The 16,992-nt window shown below is 46.7% G+C and overlaps 1 protein-coding gene across 1 annotated transcript in view; it reads left to right on the plus strand.

The window, feature by feature from the left end:
• Window positions 1-16,992, plus strand: part of abhd3 (abhydrolase domain containing 3, phospholipase) — a 144,084-nt gene that overhangs the window by 54,941 nt on the left and 72,151 nt on the right. Inside the window, exons 2-3 of the mRNA XM_085992808.1 lie at window positions 13,874-14,037; window positions 16,783-16,965. Of these exons, the coding sequence (XP_085848934.1) occupies window positions 13,874-14,037; window positions 16,783-16,965 (347 nt within the window). The remainder of the gene's footprint in view (window positions 1-13,873; window positions 14,038-16,782; window positions 16,966-16,992) is intronic.

Raw genomic sequence — 16,992 nt, forward strand, 5'->3', positions numbered from 1 at the left:
GAGGTAGCGTTGGATTGAAGTGAGCCAACACTTCCTCAGAGGTGATCAATGCCTTGCTTTTGCGAAAGGCCTTCTTACAGTCCTCGCTCCACTTCCATGGTACTTCTTTCCGCAACAGAGCATTCAGCGGGTGCAGCACCGTGGATAGATTTGGCAGAAACTTATGGTAATAGTTAATCAACCCCAGAAACGACCTCAACTGTGATACATTTTCCGGAGCGGGGGCCTTCACGACAGCTTCGATCTTTTCAGGTGACTTGTGCAGGCCCTCTTGGTCAATGACATGACCACAGTACGAGATCCGTTTCTGGAAGAACTCACATTTCTGGCGGTTAGCTCAAAGGCCATATTCCTTCAACCTGGTGAGCACCAGTTTCAAATTTGTGAGGTGTTCCTCCTCGTCCTCTCCCGTAATCAGGATATCGTCCAAGTAACACTGAGTGCTTGGAATACCCTGTAAGACCTGCTCCATGGCCCTCTGCCAAATTGCTGGAGCCGAAGCCACTCCAAAAACCAGTCTATTATATCGATACAAGCCTCTGTGCGTGTTGATTGTGAGATACTGGCGCGACTGTTCCTCGACTTCCATCTGTAAGTATGCTTGCGCCAGGTCTATCTTGGTGAAGTGTTTCCCGCCAGACAATGAAGCAAAGATATCCTCAATCCGCGGAAGCGGGTATTGTACCGTGTGAAGCACCGGATTAACTGTGATCTTGAAGTCTCCGCAGATGCGGACCTTTCCCGGTCCCCCTGGCTTGTTACTCGACGAAGGCTTCATGACGGGAACAATGGGCATGGCCCACTCACCCCAGTCCACCTTAGACAGTACCCCTGAACGTTCAAGCTCTTCCAGTTCTGCCTCCACAGCAGGTCGTATCGCGTAAGGTACCGATCTGGCTTTGAAAAATTTTGGGCTTGCATGTTCTGCAATCTTGATTTTTGCCTTAATTCCTCTCAGTATTCCCAGTCCCTGCTGGAATACCTCTTTAGCCTCGTCCAATATTCTGGACAATCGTTCAGGTTTGACATCTTTCTTTCCGGAATCTACCGTCATTGTGTTTAGGGAGTGCCAGTCTATCTTTATTTTCCTGATCCACTCCCGCCCCAGAAGTGGTGGACCTCCCTCGGGTAGTACATATATGTCCATTCCTTGGTGTTCTTTGCCCTTGTGTCTCACCTTGACTTTTATCTTTCCGATGGGGTATACTTTATGCCCCGTGTATGTCTGCAATACTATCTCCGTACCCCGTAGGAGAATATGTTTGAATAACTTTTTGTAATCTTGCTTATTCATGACCGTCAACGCCGATCCGGTGTCCACTTCCATCTTCACTTGGACTTTTGCAATCTGTAGTGTGACCCAGATAGTTTGTCGGTCAGTTTCCTTACTCACATTGTGAATCCTCAGACTACCCAGTTCCTTGCTGTTGGAGTCTGAATCCGAATTCTGTTCATCTGAACTCTTCCCAGTCACCTTATGTACCTTTCTGTACTTCTTCTGCGGTGACTTATTGTTGCTGGTCTTCTTTCCTGACCGGCATACTTTAGCTATGTGACCAAGCTTGTCACATTTTCTACATTCCTGGTTTTTAAACCAGCATTGGTTCTGGTCGTGTGTTGTCTTCCCACAACGATAACATTTTGTTGTACCCGAAGTCATTTCATCCACGCTGAGTACCGCTGTCTTCAGCTGCATCTCCGCCGTGCCTCTCGCTGCGGCTTCGTGCGATGCTGCAATAAGGACAGCCTTATCAAGTGTAAGATCGTTCTCTTCGAGCAGTCGCTTTTGTGTTTCTTCCTTCGACATCCCACACACGAACTTGTCTCTCAGTGCCTCTGTCAGATTTTCCCCAAACTGACAGTATTTTGCTAGCCTACGCATTTCAACCAAGTACTCCGCGTTGCTTTCCTCTTTTAGTTGCGTTCTCACGTAAAATTTAGATCGTTCCGCTAACATCAGCGGTGTGGGGTTCAAATGATCCTTCAGGACAGCAACAATATTAGCGAAAGACTGATCCGCCGGTTTAGCTGGTGATAGAAGATGCTTCAATAGCCCGTATGTCTTCGCACCCATTGAGTTTAGTAAGGTTAGAGCTTTATCATAATTTGCTATCTTATTGACCTTACAATATATCTCGATGCGTTCTACATACGTGGCCCAATCTTCCACATCGGAATCGAAATCGTTGATGTTACCACGCTTAGGCATCTTCACAATCTTTCTGAGAACAACAACGAAATTTTTCTTTACTTTTTAACTTTTTTTTTTCAAAAATGGCGGTTTCCCGCGCTTATCTTCTTCCCCGCCTCCGAGGATGGCGGTTTCCCGCGCTTGTCTTCCTCTGGCGGGGGGGGTAAGCTTTGCCCTCGGGCGACGACCACTGGCTTTCGGGTTTCGCAGCCTGCGCGCCGGCTTCAGTTTATTCTGAAGCTCTCCCGCTCGCTCGGGCTCTGTCTCTCCCTCAGTGGCTTTCAATCGCGCCTCCCCAGCCCTCTCGCAGTCCGGTCCTTTCCTCCCCGGCTGCGGCTGAGTTCTCCGTGGTTTTATTTATTTATTTCTTCCCGCGCCTTACGATCCCGGTCGCAGCGCCTCGCGGCCTCGGTAGCTGCCCGGCCTTTTTCGCCGGTCGCGGTCGAGCTGTCTCCCGACGCTGTTGCGTCTCCCAGCCCGCTTGTAGCCCGGTCTCTCACACCAGCTGCGTTCCCGCTTGTAGCCCGGTCTCTCACACCGGCTGCGTTCCCGCTTGTACCGCGGCTTCCGTGCCCTACGCTGCCCCAGTCTCAGCGTCTCTGGCCCCGACTTCTGTCCGGCTCCTTTCCCCCGACCATGGTCGAGTTCACCGCCCTTATCCTCCGTTTCTTTTTATTTCCCCCCTACTCACAGTCAACGTGGCCGACTTGCTTCTCGTGGCTGATCGGCTCACTCACCACCGTGACAGAAGGGACGATCACTGCCTGTTGCTGATGGAAGGCTTCGTGTCTGAATTCTTCCTTCTTCCTTGCTCTGCAGACTCGAGTCTTCTCTCAGCAGAACGACGAGGGCGGATGCCTCTTCTCGACGCTCGTTAACTGCTTCGGATGTATCGCTGCCGCAGGGTAAGATCGAACTCGTCGCCACTGTAAAGTCTGTGTGTTATATGGCGAATTAATACACAGACTACAAGAGTAACTTTAACAGGACTTTACTATTCGAAGGTCAGGGCGAATCTGCCCAATAAATCCTTACACAGCACTTATATACCGGTGTGGTCACCACCGGTATTACAGTATACAGTAGCCAAGATAAAGTAGTGCAACCCTTAAAATAGTTCTCTTAAAGGTGGAACATTACATACACTACACCTACCCCCTGCGCGTTGCTGCAGGCCGCTGGTTCCTGCAACTGGTTCCTCATCAGAGCCCCCCCCCCCGTCCCCTCAAGGGAACTACTATCCCCAGTCTCCAGATGTGGTGGCTCCCCTGAGGCTGGCACGGATGGTCCGGCTTCCTCCTGGTCATCACCTCCGGAGGCACTGGCACTGGCAGCTTGAGGGGCCGGCTCCCGAGCTGGTGATGCAGCATCTGAAAGCAGGGAGGTTGAAGAGTGGCTTTAGCAAAAGGACAGTTTGGCAGCAAGGGATGCAACAGTGCGGCAATGCTATGACATGGCTCCACATTGAGAAAGCATGCTGGCGGGGGAAACAACTGGAAGGTGACAGCTGTAATAGTAGAGAACCTTACCATCACTGTGGACAATGGGGTTGGCAGCTGCAGTGGTGACAGGACCACTCAGACGTCCTCCCACAATCTGGTGGACTCTCTCCTTGAGATCCGTCAGAGGCTCCAGTTGAGGACGGCCTGCTCCGGTGTGAAGCTGCTCCTTGCGGTTTCTCGCCAGCTTGGCCTGCAGGGCAAAGGACGGGAAGTGATGTTACATGATGCCCTGAATGATGATCTCATGCACCCCATGGTGGAACAGCCCTTACATGATGCCCTGGGTTATCATCTCATGCCCCCCATGGTGGAACAGCCCTTACATGATGCCCTGGGTTATCATCTCATGCCCCCCATGGTGGACCAGCCCTTACATGATGCCCTGAGTCAAATGTGCATGTGTGTGACCAGAAAGGGCCATGGGTGCTTGCTGACAGATGGCCAGAGGGGGATAGCGCACCCTGTAGCCATAAAGTCAGGTGCTAATGGAGGGATGCATAAGTTTACATTAACTCCACTCACCCTCACGACCCGAGTGAGGTCGTTGAATTTCTTCCTGCACTGCACAGGGCTCCTGGTCGCCATGCTGCTGGAGTTGACCCTCTGAGAAACATCCCTCCAAGCTCGTCGGTAGTCCTTATGATTAGGCCTCCTGCCATTGTTGGGGTAGAGGACATCTCGCCGGCGCTCCACTGCGGCCACCAATTCCTCCAGAGACTCATTGGTGAAGCGCTCTGCTCTCTGCCTCACCCTCTCCATATGCTCCAAGTTTTTTGCGCCAGAGAAGAGCCTGCGCCAATTTGCAGGCCTACAAGGTGCAGAGTGTGGATGCTGGAGCTGCCTGACCCACCCCTTTAAGAGCTGGCCGGCACCTGGAAGTCTCGTGGTCATGGGTAATTGAGAGCACCTGCGCTGCGGCTGGATGCCCCGATATTGGGTTGCGCCGGCATGTTAGCGCCTTAGGTGCCCTGTGTAACGCCTGAACTCGCGCCTCAATCACCTTTGGGGCGCTGCAACCCAATATCGCACGAGGTGTCGATAAGTTGCGTCTGGCTATAAAATTTGCGCTCCGCCAATTCTAACGCCCCAAGCGGGGCTATACCCAATTTCTAGGCCACTGTGTCTAATCTTTTGTCCTAATAAACTGTTGATGGTGCCTTACACCTTGAACCTTAGCCCTTCACCAAAGTTTCCCATTTTAAATAAATCCAGTGGTACCATTCATAATTCTGAAACTACATCTTAATTTTGAGAAACTACATTGCTGTCCTGTTCTCATGTGAAGCATTCTAGAGTGTAAAGTAAAAGGTTTATATTATGATAATATATAAGGAAGAGATTCAACCAGTGACATCAATGTGACTATAAATTGAAGGTAAATTTAAGAATTGAAACCCTTTGAACACCAGCATTGTTCTTTAAGTCATGCAGTGGTAACTAGGATGTAGGTGCACTAAATGAGAAACATTGGGGACGATTTTGACCCCGAGCAGGTCTTGGGGAGTTGGGGCAGCAGGGCGAATGCAAAACACACTCGCTGGCCTAAGTTTCAGGCCTGGGGTATTTTAACTCTATAGGCCCTCATTTAAGTACAGGTGGGAAGAGGGCGCAGAAAGGCTGCTGGCAGGAGAAGATCGGGCAGCCTTGGCCACTCACCAGCTTGCAGGTAAGTGGCGGGGAGTGGGTTTTTGGAGGGTCTCGCAGGAGGGAAGGGAGTGAGTCCAGGGTAGGAGAGGCTGCCTCTCTTGAGTACTGCGTACAGTTTTGGTCTCCTTATTTAAGGAAGGATATAATTGCATTGGAGGCAGTTCAGAGACGATTCACTCGGTTGATTCCCGAGATGAGGGGCTTGACTTATGAAGAAAGGTTGAGCCTATACTCATTGGAATTTAGAAGAATGAGAGGTGATCTTATTGAAACATATAAGATACTGAGGGGGCTCGACAAGGTAGATGCAGAGAGGATGTTTCCCCTCGTGGGGGAATCTAGAACTCGGGGGCATAGTTTCAGAATAAAGGGTCGCCCTTTTAGAACTGAGATGAGGAGGAATTTCTTCTCTCAGAGGGTCGTAAATCTGTGGAATTCTCTGCCCCAGAGAGCCGTGGAGGCTGGGTCATTAAATACATTTAAGGTGGAGATAGACAGATTTTTGCAAGATAAGGGAGTGAAAGGTTATGGGGAGCGGCTTTGAGCCCAAGATCAGCCATGATCTTATTGAATGGTGGAGCAGGCTCGAGGGGCCAAGTGGCCTATTCCTGCTCCGATTTCTTATGTTCTTATGTTTTTCCTTGTGGGGCCCGGAGCAGGAGTCCTGATCCTCCTGGCCCCACAATGAATATTTTCACTTTCCGGAAGGGCCTCTTCATCCTTCCCACCAGCTTACGATCTGCTTCACGCCAGGCGGAGAAACCGGGGTGGCTTCCCCACTCAGGCCCCAGTTAAAATGGCATTGGGGTCCTATTGATGTCAAAGGACTCTGATTAACATTTATTAATGATGCTCCCTCCCGAGTCCAATAGCCGCCTCATCAGTTGTGTTAAACTAGGAGATCAGCAGGAACGAAGCAGGAAATGGAGCTGCTCCATCTTAGCTGGTTGCTGCCTCCATTCCTGCCCAGCAGGGAGAGTTAAAATCTCCCAATGTCTGAAAGTTGAGAAAAAATTGAGCTTTGCTGATCCTGTCACAACAGAGAAATAAAAGATTAGCTCATGATAGAATTGAACAGTTAAAAGGATGAGTATTTATATAACTATTTTTGAACCAATTTTCAGATCCTAATATTGTATTTGTTGTAAAGCTAGACCTTGCAATTATATTGTGTAACAAAATTCATTACAAGTGAAGTGATTTTACGAAACTCCAATGATGACACTGCACCCCGCCGTCTGGGTGACCCGGAGCCCCGCCGTCCGGGTGACCCGGAGCCCCGCCGTCTGGGTGACCCGGAGCCCCGCCGTCCGGGTGACCCATGTTGTGTATGTACCTTTAAGGGAATAACTGGTCTTAGACTGCAGTACCGGCTCTGACCACCCCTGTATAAAAGGCCCTAGCAGGCTTCTGTATTTTCAGTCTGACGCTGCCTCCTGTCCAGTAAAGTACCTGTTAAACTGTTCTCCCGAGGTCCGTGTATTATTGAGGCGCGGACTTTACAGTGGCGACGAGTAAGTTCGAACTCACCTGCAGTGTGGCATTATCTCACGGGGATCTCGCCTGAAAGGAGGGTCCTGGAAGGTCGTAGTCTGAGCAACGGGCGTCGACCGAGGGCAACCGCCCAAAGAATTCATCGGTGTTCGGAGAATTGCGGGAGAGACGGTGGTTCCAGCGAGTCATGCTGGTAGCAGGTAGCACGCTGACCCTTCCGGACTGCGGCGGGCTCAAGCTCGATCGAGCGGCTCTGCAAAACGGGCCGCGCAGCGTCGCCGGGAAAAGAAAACAAGAGAGAGAGGGTGGAGCGCACAGGGCGCGGTCGGTGCTTAAGAACAGGACAGCAGAGAGAAACTAAACGGGGGGGAAGGAAAGCGAGACGCGCCGAACCTGCGGGTCGCCACCATTACCCCGTAAAATGCTAGGAGCAGCGTGGCAGTAAGGGGAAGAAGCAAAAGCGCGGGAGGCGCCATCTTATCCCGTTGAGGAAGAAGCAAAAGCGCGGGAGGCACCATTTTATTCCATTGGGGAAGAAGCAAAAGCGCGGGAGGCGCCATTTTAAATCGCCCAAGATGCCGAAAAGTGGCAGTATCACTGCATTCGACAACGAGGTAGAAGACTGGACCACGTATATAGAAAGAATCGAAGTGTACTGCAAGGCAAATGAGGTGGCCGATGGAAAGAGGGCGTCAGTATTATTAAATCGGATGGGTGCGAATACGTACGGCCTATTGCAGAATTTAATTACCCCAGCTAAACCAATGGAGAAAAGTTTTGAGGAGATTGCTCATATCTTACAGGAACACCTAAGCCCTACACCACTGCTGATAGCAGAAAGATTCAAGTTCCATAAAAGAAACCAGCACAAAGATGAGAGCAATGCTGACTATCTTACGGAACTACGCAAGTTATCGAAGCACTGCCAGTTCGGAGCAGGACTGGCAGACACCTTACGGGATAAGTTTGTCTGCGGGCTCCAGGTGAAGGAACCCAGAAACGACTACTTTCAAAAAAGGACCTGACGCTAGAACAGGCTTTCAGCGTGGCAGTATCCTATGAAGCAGCAGCACAGGGAGCTGCGGAAATACAACAGAAACCACAAGAATACAGCACTAACGAAATGGCGTATGGAGCAGAAAAGTGCTATCGCTGCGGCAGAACAACCCATGAGCAGAAGGACTGCTGGTTTAAAGACAAAACATGCAGGCAATGCGGAAAAATGGGACATATAGCAAGAGTCTGCAGGTCGGGAAAGAAGACCAACACGACAAGAACTACTAAGGAACAGTACAGGAAAGTAAAGAAACTGACAGATAGTAGTTCAGAAGATCAGGAGAGTGATAAGGACTCCGGGAGCAGGAGACTAAGTTGTTTAAAGTTACACAACGTGATCACAAAGGAAGATCACCGAACCATTTGGGTCACCCTCATGATAGCAGGGTCCCCAGTAAAGATGGAATTGGACACAGGATCAGCCCTAACTGTCATGAATCGACAAGACTATGAGCGGCTATTCTCACACATACCCTTAAAGGACACGTCCATTGTATTGAAGACATACACGGGGCAAAAGGTCTACCCCAGAGGAAAAATAAGGGTGCCAGTTGAATATAACGGAAAGGAAACACAGAAACTATACATGTATATACTACGAGATGGAGGACCACCATTATTGGGACGTGAATGGATCCAAAAACTACAATTGTATTGGCATTCCATTCTGGCACTAACTGTGACTGACAAAAAAGATGATGACGTCGCACCTGGACGTCTGTCACAGATTCTGTCTGACGCGGAAGAGGTGTTCCAACAAGGACTTGGGACTCTAAAAGGAGTAAAGGCAACCATAAAGATTGAGGATAACGCAACCCCAAAATTTTTCAAGGCCAGACCGGTGCCATACGCGATCCGCCCAGCTGTGGAAGCTGAACTGGAGAGTCTGGAGATTTGGGGGTGCTGTCTAAGGTGGACTGGAGCGAGTGGGCCACACCCATCGTTCCTGTAATGAAGAAAGCATTGAGCAGCACGCCTGGGGAGCCAAGGAAGGTTCGCATCTGCGGGGACTTCAAGGTGACTGTGAACCCAGTCCTGCACACAGTACAGTATCCGCTTCCGCGGATAGAAGATATTTTCGCCTCACTATCTGGAGGGAAACGTTTTACGAAGATTGACCTGGCTCAAGCGTATCTACAAATGGAGGTGGAAGAAGCATCTAGGAAATACTTCACGATAAACACTCACAAAGGCCTTTACCAGTACAATCGACTGGTATTCGGGGTAGCATTGGCCCCGGCTATTTGGCAGAGGGCAATGGAACAAGTCCTGCAAGGGATCCCGGGGACCCAGTGTTATTTGGACGACATCCTGGTTACGGGCGAAAATGACAATGAACACCTTGCCAACCTGGAACAGGTGCTCACGAGATTGCAGGAATATGGGCTACGAGCCAACTGCCCCAAATGCGAATTCTTCAGGAGACAAATCTCGTATTGTGGCCACATGATTGATGAGGAAGGGCTGCATAAGTCACCAGACAAGATTGAGGCTGTAGTCAAGGCTCCAGCACCAGAAAATGTGTCGCAACTGAGGTCGTTCCTCGGGTTGGTGAACTACTACCATAAGTTCTTGCCGAATTTATCCACAATTCTGCACCCACTGAACGCCCTGCTTCAAACTGGTGTAACATGGAAATGGAGTGATGAGTGTAAGCGTGCCTTTCAGGAATGTAAATGCCTAATCACTTCAAAAGAAGTATTGGCCCACTACAACCCAACACTGCCGATTCGGTTGGCATGTGATACGTCACCTTACGGCATTGGAGCGGTGCTGTCACACAAATTGCGTGACGGTTCAGAGAGGCCAATAGCCTTTGCATCGCGCTCGCTAACCTCAGCCGAGCGTAACTACGCCCAGATTGACAGGGAGGCCCTCAGCCTGGTGTGGGGGGTGAAGACGTTCAATCACTATCTGCACGGGCAGAAATTCACCCTACTGACTGATCATCAACCCCTGGTCTCAATTTTTAACCCAAAGAAGGGCGTTCCGGTGATGACGGCGCAATGGCTGCAAAGATGGTCACTTTTTCTAGGGGCATATCAGTATGACATAGAGTACAAAGGTACGAAGCAACATGGAAATGCTGATGGACTGTCGCGCCTACCGTTGCCTACGGCGGAAGAAGCACCTGCAGTGGACCCTGTGGAGATATTCCATGCGACCATAGTCGAATATTTGCCTGTTACAAACGCAAGTATTGAGAAGGAAACACGAAATGACCCGACACTCTCTCGGGTCTATGATTTGACGGTGAAGGGATGGCCAGCATATGGCGACTCACTGTTGCCAACATTCTCGCCAAGGAAAGAACAGCTGTCAGTGTGCCGGGGAACCTTGATGTGTGGATCCCGAGTGGTAATTCCACCCAAGTTGAGAGATAGAGTGCTCAATGATCTTCACGGGGGTCATCTGGGAGGGGTAAAAATGAAGAGCCTAGCCAGGGCGTTTGTGTGGTGGCCGGGAATCGATAAAGATATCGACGATATGACCAAGAGATGCACAGGATGCCAGAAGGTCCAAAACGCCCCACCACAGGCCCCGCTACATCCATGGGAGTGGCCCTCATCTCCATGGCAACGGGTACACATTGATTTCGCTGGTCCATTTATGGACTCAATGTTTCTAATCGCTGTGGACGCCCATTCGAAATGGCCAGAGGTCATTAAAATGTCCTCCACCATGACGGAGAAAATTATTGCAGTCCTAAGGACCATCTTCACCAGGAATGGGTTGCCAGAACAGATTTGTTCCGACAATGGCCCACAGTTTGTGTCTGAGGATTTCCGGAGGTTCCTGAAGAATAATGGGGTGAAACATTACACATCTGCCCCATATCATCCAGCCACAAATGGATTGGCTGAGAGGTTTGTTCAGACCTTTAAAAAGGCCATAAAGGCAATGTATAATGACGACATACCACTGCAACACAAGGTGGATAACTTCTTGTTTGCTTACCGGAATGCGACACATGCAGTAACCAACCAAACTCCAGCCGTACTGTTTTTCAACCGGAGACTAAGATGTCGCTTGGATTTGCTCAAACCAAACATAAGACGAGATGTTGAGGATAAGCAGTTCCAGCACATAAATGAGAAGCCAACCAGGAGCTTCAAGATAGGGCAACCAGTCTTGGCCCGCGACTACCGAACAGAAAAATGGCAGCCAGGAACGATATGCACACAGCAGGGACTACTAATGTACACAGTGGACGTTGGAGAGAGCATCGTGAGACGCCATGCTGACCAGATTCTAGAGTCACAGGAACAAGCCAAACCTATACCACAAGCATGTGCACCTGGTAATGAGCCCGAAGTACAGATTGCATCTACCTCAGAAGCAGGGGTATTGGAAGCTGACGAACCAACCAATGACAATGAGCCAGAATTGACTCCACCGCCAGAACAGGATACTCGAGAAAGGCGCTATCCAGTCAGGATCAGGAAGCCTCCTCAAAGACTGAACTTATAAATGACTATTTCAGTTGATGTATATATTACTGAGAAAATTGTAATTGTAATTAGTTATTATTTAGTTGTTAAATGAATGTTATGTACTGTTTATCTAAAAGGGGAGGAATTGTTGTGTATGTACCTTTAAGGGAATAACTGGTCTTAGACTGCAGTACCGGCAGTGACCACCCCTGTAGAAAAGGCCCTAGCAGGCTTCTGTATTTTCAGTCTGACGCTGCCTCCTGTCCAGTAAAGTACCTGTTAAACTGTTCTCCCGAAGTCCGTGTATTATTGAGGCGCGAACTTTACAACCCGAAGCCCCGCTGTCTGGGTGAACATGTCCAAATATCAGGCACAGAAGCCTGAGTGCCTGATGTGCTGACAGAAATTGTACTTTTTTTTTTTTGAGCCCACACTGGTGATCAGAACAACCCTCATTATTTTGTAAATTATGTTAATGAATTTTACAGTTTTCTAACTGGGTCCTCTCCCATATCATAGCTCGCTCATGTGAATTAGGAGTATGACCTGGTCTGTAAAAATTGGATGCTTAAAGCTGTTTTTGGAGTTTTCACTGTTGGCTGCAAAGTTTCATTTTTTTTTACTTAATAATTCTATCTGCATTTTACTTTGTGCAATAATTACTTTTGCTGTATGTGCCAGATTTTTTGCACTGCAAGACTTATTTTCCATGTTCTGATTGCAGCTGCAATGTTACTTGCAGCAAAGTTCTCACCATGGAGATTCTTTTAGGGATTGCCATACCACTGCACAATTTGGATGAGCAAGATGAGGGCAAGAAAATCAGCTGTAACTAAACCTGAGTATTATGTGCATACCTTCCTTACCCAGAAGACACCAAGATAGACCTACCTATGCATTACAAAGGAGACTTGTCATTGGCACTTCTGCTTCACAAGTGAGGCTGTCATCGAGTTAAACCATCCCCTTGAGGTTGACCTGCAGACAACTTCTATCACAGAGAAAGTTCTTCATACGTCTGTGAAGGCCATCACTGTATTAAATGTTTATGCCTCCAGACTCTTTCACGCCACCACTGGCTACATATATACTATGTATAAATCAGACAGCTGTTCACTGATGCATCAAGCAAGTGAAAAGGTCTGGTTTGCATCCCCCTCATTTCATCCACCACCTACAGAGCCTTCAGCTGCCTCGGCCCAATTTTCTGGAACACCCTCCCTAAACCTCTCCACCTCTCCTCTTCTCTCTTCACTTATACAAAATCCATCTTTTCAACCAGGCAGCCAGTCAGCCCTTCTAATGTCTCCCTCCATGGCTCAATGTCCATTCCCTGTCTATCTCCATTGTGAAGCACCATAGGATGTTCTTTTTATGTTGAAGGCGTTATATAAATTCAAGTTGTTGTTGCCAGAACTTAGTGGGAGGGTGGGGAGTGCCAGCTTGAATGGAGGAAATGGAGAAGAGAACCAGCTTGAACTGGGTTGGAGGGGAAGTAGCATGTTAGGTTGAATTGAGTTGGGAGATGGAGAAGAGTGCCACTGTGAACTGACGGGGTTCGGGGAAGGGTTGAATGTGGGAGAATGATGGCTGAGGTAGCTTTTTGTCGAGTGACGGTCTAGTTGGTCTATTGAAAATCCAAATTACAGTTGGCTTTCCTTTTCTTTTTGATTAATAATCTACAAATTGAAAAGCGTAAGTGCTTAAAATTAAAATTCCCACTTTTACCAATCTACCACTATCCCCATTTTCATGATTTCCTTCAGCACTTGTCCTTGTCCATAGTTGTACCGATGTCGAGCTCAAATTCCTGATGATTTACCGGAGATTCTAATGCAAGCCCAGCCATTTCACTGACCTATGATAATTCACTGAATCTCATACTTTCCACTCACTCTCAATAACCCCCGCACCTCTATCTGCCCTTGTAGGTTTCTGTGCCTTTCTCTCTAAAGCCATAACCTTCCCTTAAGCTTTTTGATCAACGGGCAATTTTTGTATCATTTCACCCATCTATTATACTTGTTTTTCACACTGGTCAACATCCCACAGCAAACACACCTCATCGCAGCAATCTTAGTTATGCATCTCTCAACTGCTTCACTTTTAATTTAAATTCTCTCATTTTCCCTACCCCACATCCTCACAGTCCCTGCGCAAGACACCAGTGATGCAGGGAGCTTATTTATACTTATCAGCAGGCCCACACAATGTAGTCCAGCAGTTTTTGAGAGTCAGGCTTGCAGAATTGGCCCTTAAAGCTTCAGCAATGGAATACATCTGTCTGAATGTTTTTTAATTTTTCAATTTAAGACTCAGCAGTCATAAAGTGATGACTGTTGTATACAGCAACACAGGGGCAAATATTAATAAAATAAAAGCAGAACATTCTGGAAACTCAGTTCTGATGAACCTGGGACTGTAATCCAGTCTTTTATTTCTTGTTTTTATTGTAGATTTCTAGTAGTCGCCAGTTTTTTTTTCTTTTAACTCCAGTAAATGTCATGAATTTGCTGTCACACTGTAACTGTGAGCTTGATTTATTGCAGAAGCCGCAGCTTATCACAGGGACAGCAACACTATCTCAGTTTCTACAGAGGTATTGTCCTGTGGTAACAGAGACTTATTATCCGACCTTTTGGTGCTGGGAAGCAAGAGTCCAGACACTGCTCAGGCCATTCATCACAACCAAACCTTGGGTGGAATACAGAAAGTACGCTCCACTGTTTTTCTGTTTATTGTACCATTAGCATTGTCCTGTATTGATGCATAGTCAGAAATTAACTGTATTCTTTCAAATAGGAAAATACTTTAAATCATTCTTTGCTTTCAGTTACATATAATTCAGATTTCAATGTGCATTCAAGTCACTGACATTTTAGAAATTTCCATTCCAACCAAAATATTTAAATTCAGAACTCTGATTCAACCACCAAACTTTTCTGCCTTTTCATGCTCAGCACATGAAACACAATGGCTGGAATTTTCCTTGCCTTGACGGGTCCGGTGCGGCCGGTGTCCGTGGCGAGTCGCAACCCCGCTGCTGGCTCTATCCCGCTGTACAAAATTAACTTAACTTAATGGGGCCTATTAAGCCCGCCAAGCGCATTACCTGGCCCAATGAGATGGAGCAGGTCTGGTGACGCCATTCATGGTGTGTTTTAAGCCTGGGATCCTTAAAGGGACCCTGGCCACATTGAATTTCAAGTTTAATCTAACATGTGGTATTGAATCTTTGCTGTATAATCATATAATAAAAGTTATATATGAGTGACAAAGAAATATTTAAATAAAATTATTAAGTAATATGTCTCCATCTACAAATACGATCAAGATCATAATTAACAAAGGACATTAATTGGGAAGTTATTGGTGCTTTAGTCACAAATCTATAGACTTTTGTATCAGTAACAGGTACAAATAAAAGATGTGTATGTATAGGTAATATATAAAATTAAGCAGATTTTAAATGTAATTGTAAAGGGGTGGATTTACAATCTTATGCAAGTTCAGCGGAAGAGCTGCAGAATCCCTGACAGTGTAAGTGGTGCTTATAATGTGTTTCTGGGATTTCTGCAGCTCTTCTGTTGAAGTTAACAATGGGCAAGTGAGAGAACCTCTGCAGAAATTCACCCTAAAGTCTCAAACTGAAAAATTAAATTAGTCATATTCAGGGACTGAAAGCAAATTGAACCAGTGGAATGAGTGATGAGAATGAAATTGTTACACTTTAAATCAAGTCATCAACTGTATCTGGACAATCAGTGTACTGTGAGAACAACCTGACCAGAAACAACACAAAAAATTATTTAAATGGTATATGTCGTTTTTTTATAGTGCAGATCAATTCATTGCAATTCACTGGAAGGCAACAGCCGAGAATGGCCAGTGAAAAATTAACATTTACCAGTAGCTTTTCAAGTAGAACATAATCTCCAACAATCTGTTAGCTGATGTAATCAACATATTTTTATTTTGGTTTGTTTTCCATGCTGTCAAGTAATCAGCTGGAGCAATGGCCATGGAACTCATTCCTCAGGTTGACAGACATAGTTCCTGAGCTGTGTGAATCCCATGGCCATGCAGGGAAATTTAAAAAGTAGGGGGGAAAAGGCCTTTAAGTGCCTGTAAATTACCTCATAATGATTTCAGTTGGGTCCCCCGCTGCTGCAGGGTGGGTCGGCTCCAGGCTGACAGATGCGCCTGTGGGAATGGCGCATGGGAACGAGTTGACAGTGGGTTCCTGACCCGCTGTCAAAAAAAAAACAACTTTCCCACCCAACCCACCACCGATCGCACCCGCTACCACCACGGAAAATTCAGCCCAATGACTTGGTTTATATTTTTAGATGGTAATTGACTCAAATTCCAGAACTACAGTGTTTTTTAAATTTTCTTTTGGAATGAATTGTTGAACAAATTATTAAATGGGTGGTGGGTAGAAATGATTTGTAAAATTAGCTTTTTTTTTTACCTGTAGTTTCAGGAAATCTAAGCCTAATCCTAGTTCAAAAGCATTGAATTTGTTGATAGACTAGTTGTTGCATTCAACTGCATCATTTGCCCAAAAGAGTAATAATAATAAATTATGCTTGTATAGTATCCAGCAAATAATGGGCCGTATTTTCCGACCGGAGGCTTCCCACGTGCGGAGGCCTCCGATCTGGGAAAAAATCTACGCACTTACCCGAGGGCTCCCGAGGTGCATATAGTTCCGAAGCTGGGCCTCTCCAACTCCAAGTGCGCAGGGCCTACATATCCCGGGGCGCATGCGGGCCATGGGGAGCCAATCTAAGAAGGGAATCTCCCTTCATGCACTTGACAGATAGACCTGTCAAATATATGAATGGAGACCACCCCAAAAACACTTCAAAACATTAAATACATTTTTTTTAAATCACATTTTTAAAATTTGTTGAAATTACAATAAATTAAATATTTTAAACAACAATTTAATTTTTTGAAAAAAATAATTAAAGTTTTTTACGGGGCTAAAAATAAACTTACCTTTTTTGAAGTATTTTTAAATGATAAATGAGTGAAATTTTTTTTTTTTTTTTTTAAACTTTTTTCAACTCTTACCCTGGTAAAAGCAGGCCTTACACCTGCTTTTACCAGGCTTAAGAGTTCTAAGGGTTTTCTGTGGGCGGAGGTTCTCCAGAAAGTGAGACTATCTGCCCGCAGAGGCCCTCCTCCAGGGCAGGCATCCGATCTGTCAAGAGCATTCTTGAGAGATCGGATATGCCGGTTTTCAGCGCATGTGCTGTGCATGCCTGAAACTGGCATTTCCGATGTCCCTACGGGTGTGTACACACCCGTAGGGATCAGAATATCCGGCCCAGTGATTGTATAAATTAATGATATCATAAACAACAAAAGAAAAAATGAGATTGCTGTTGTATAAAACGGTGTACAGAATTGGTATATTTTCATTTTGTTTATTTTCTCTGCATTACAGTGAGCTCATTACGACAGCAGATGGTGGACATATTTCCTTGGACTGGAATGATAATGATGACAATGCACTATATCCTGTTTCTGCTACAAGACCTACTATCCTTATCTTACCTGGACTTACAGGCACAAGCAAGGAATCCTACATACTGCACATGGTTAAAGAGAGTGAAATACTTGGCTACAGGCAAGAGTTATTGTTATGGATTTTTTA

This window comes from Somniosus microcephalus, chromosome 7 (genome assembly GCF_052327205.1).
Source record: "Somniosus microcephalus isolate GS21.2 chromosome 7, FLI_Smic_1.0, whole genome shotgun sequence".
Taxonomy (NCBI): domain Eukaryota; kingdom Metazoa; phylum Chordata; class Chondrichthyes; order Squaliformes; family Somniosidae; genus Somniosus; species Somniosus microcephalus.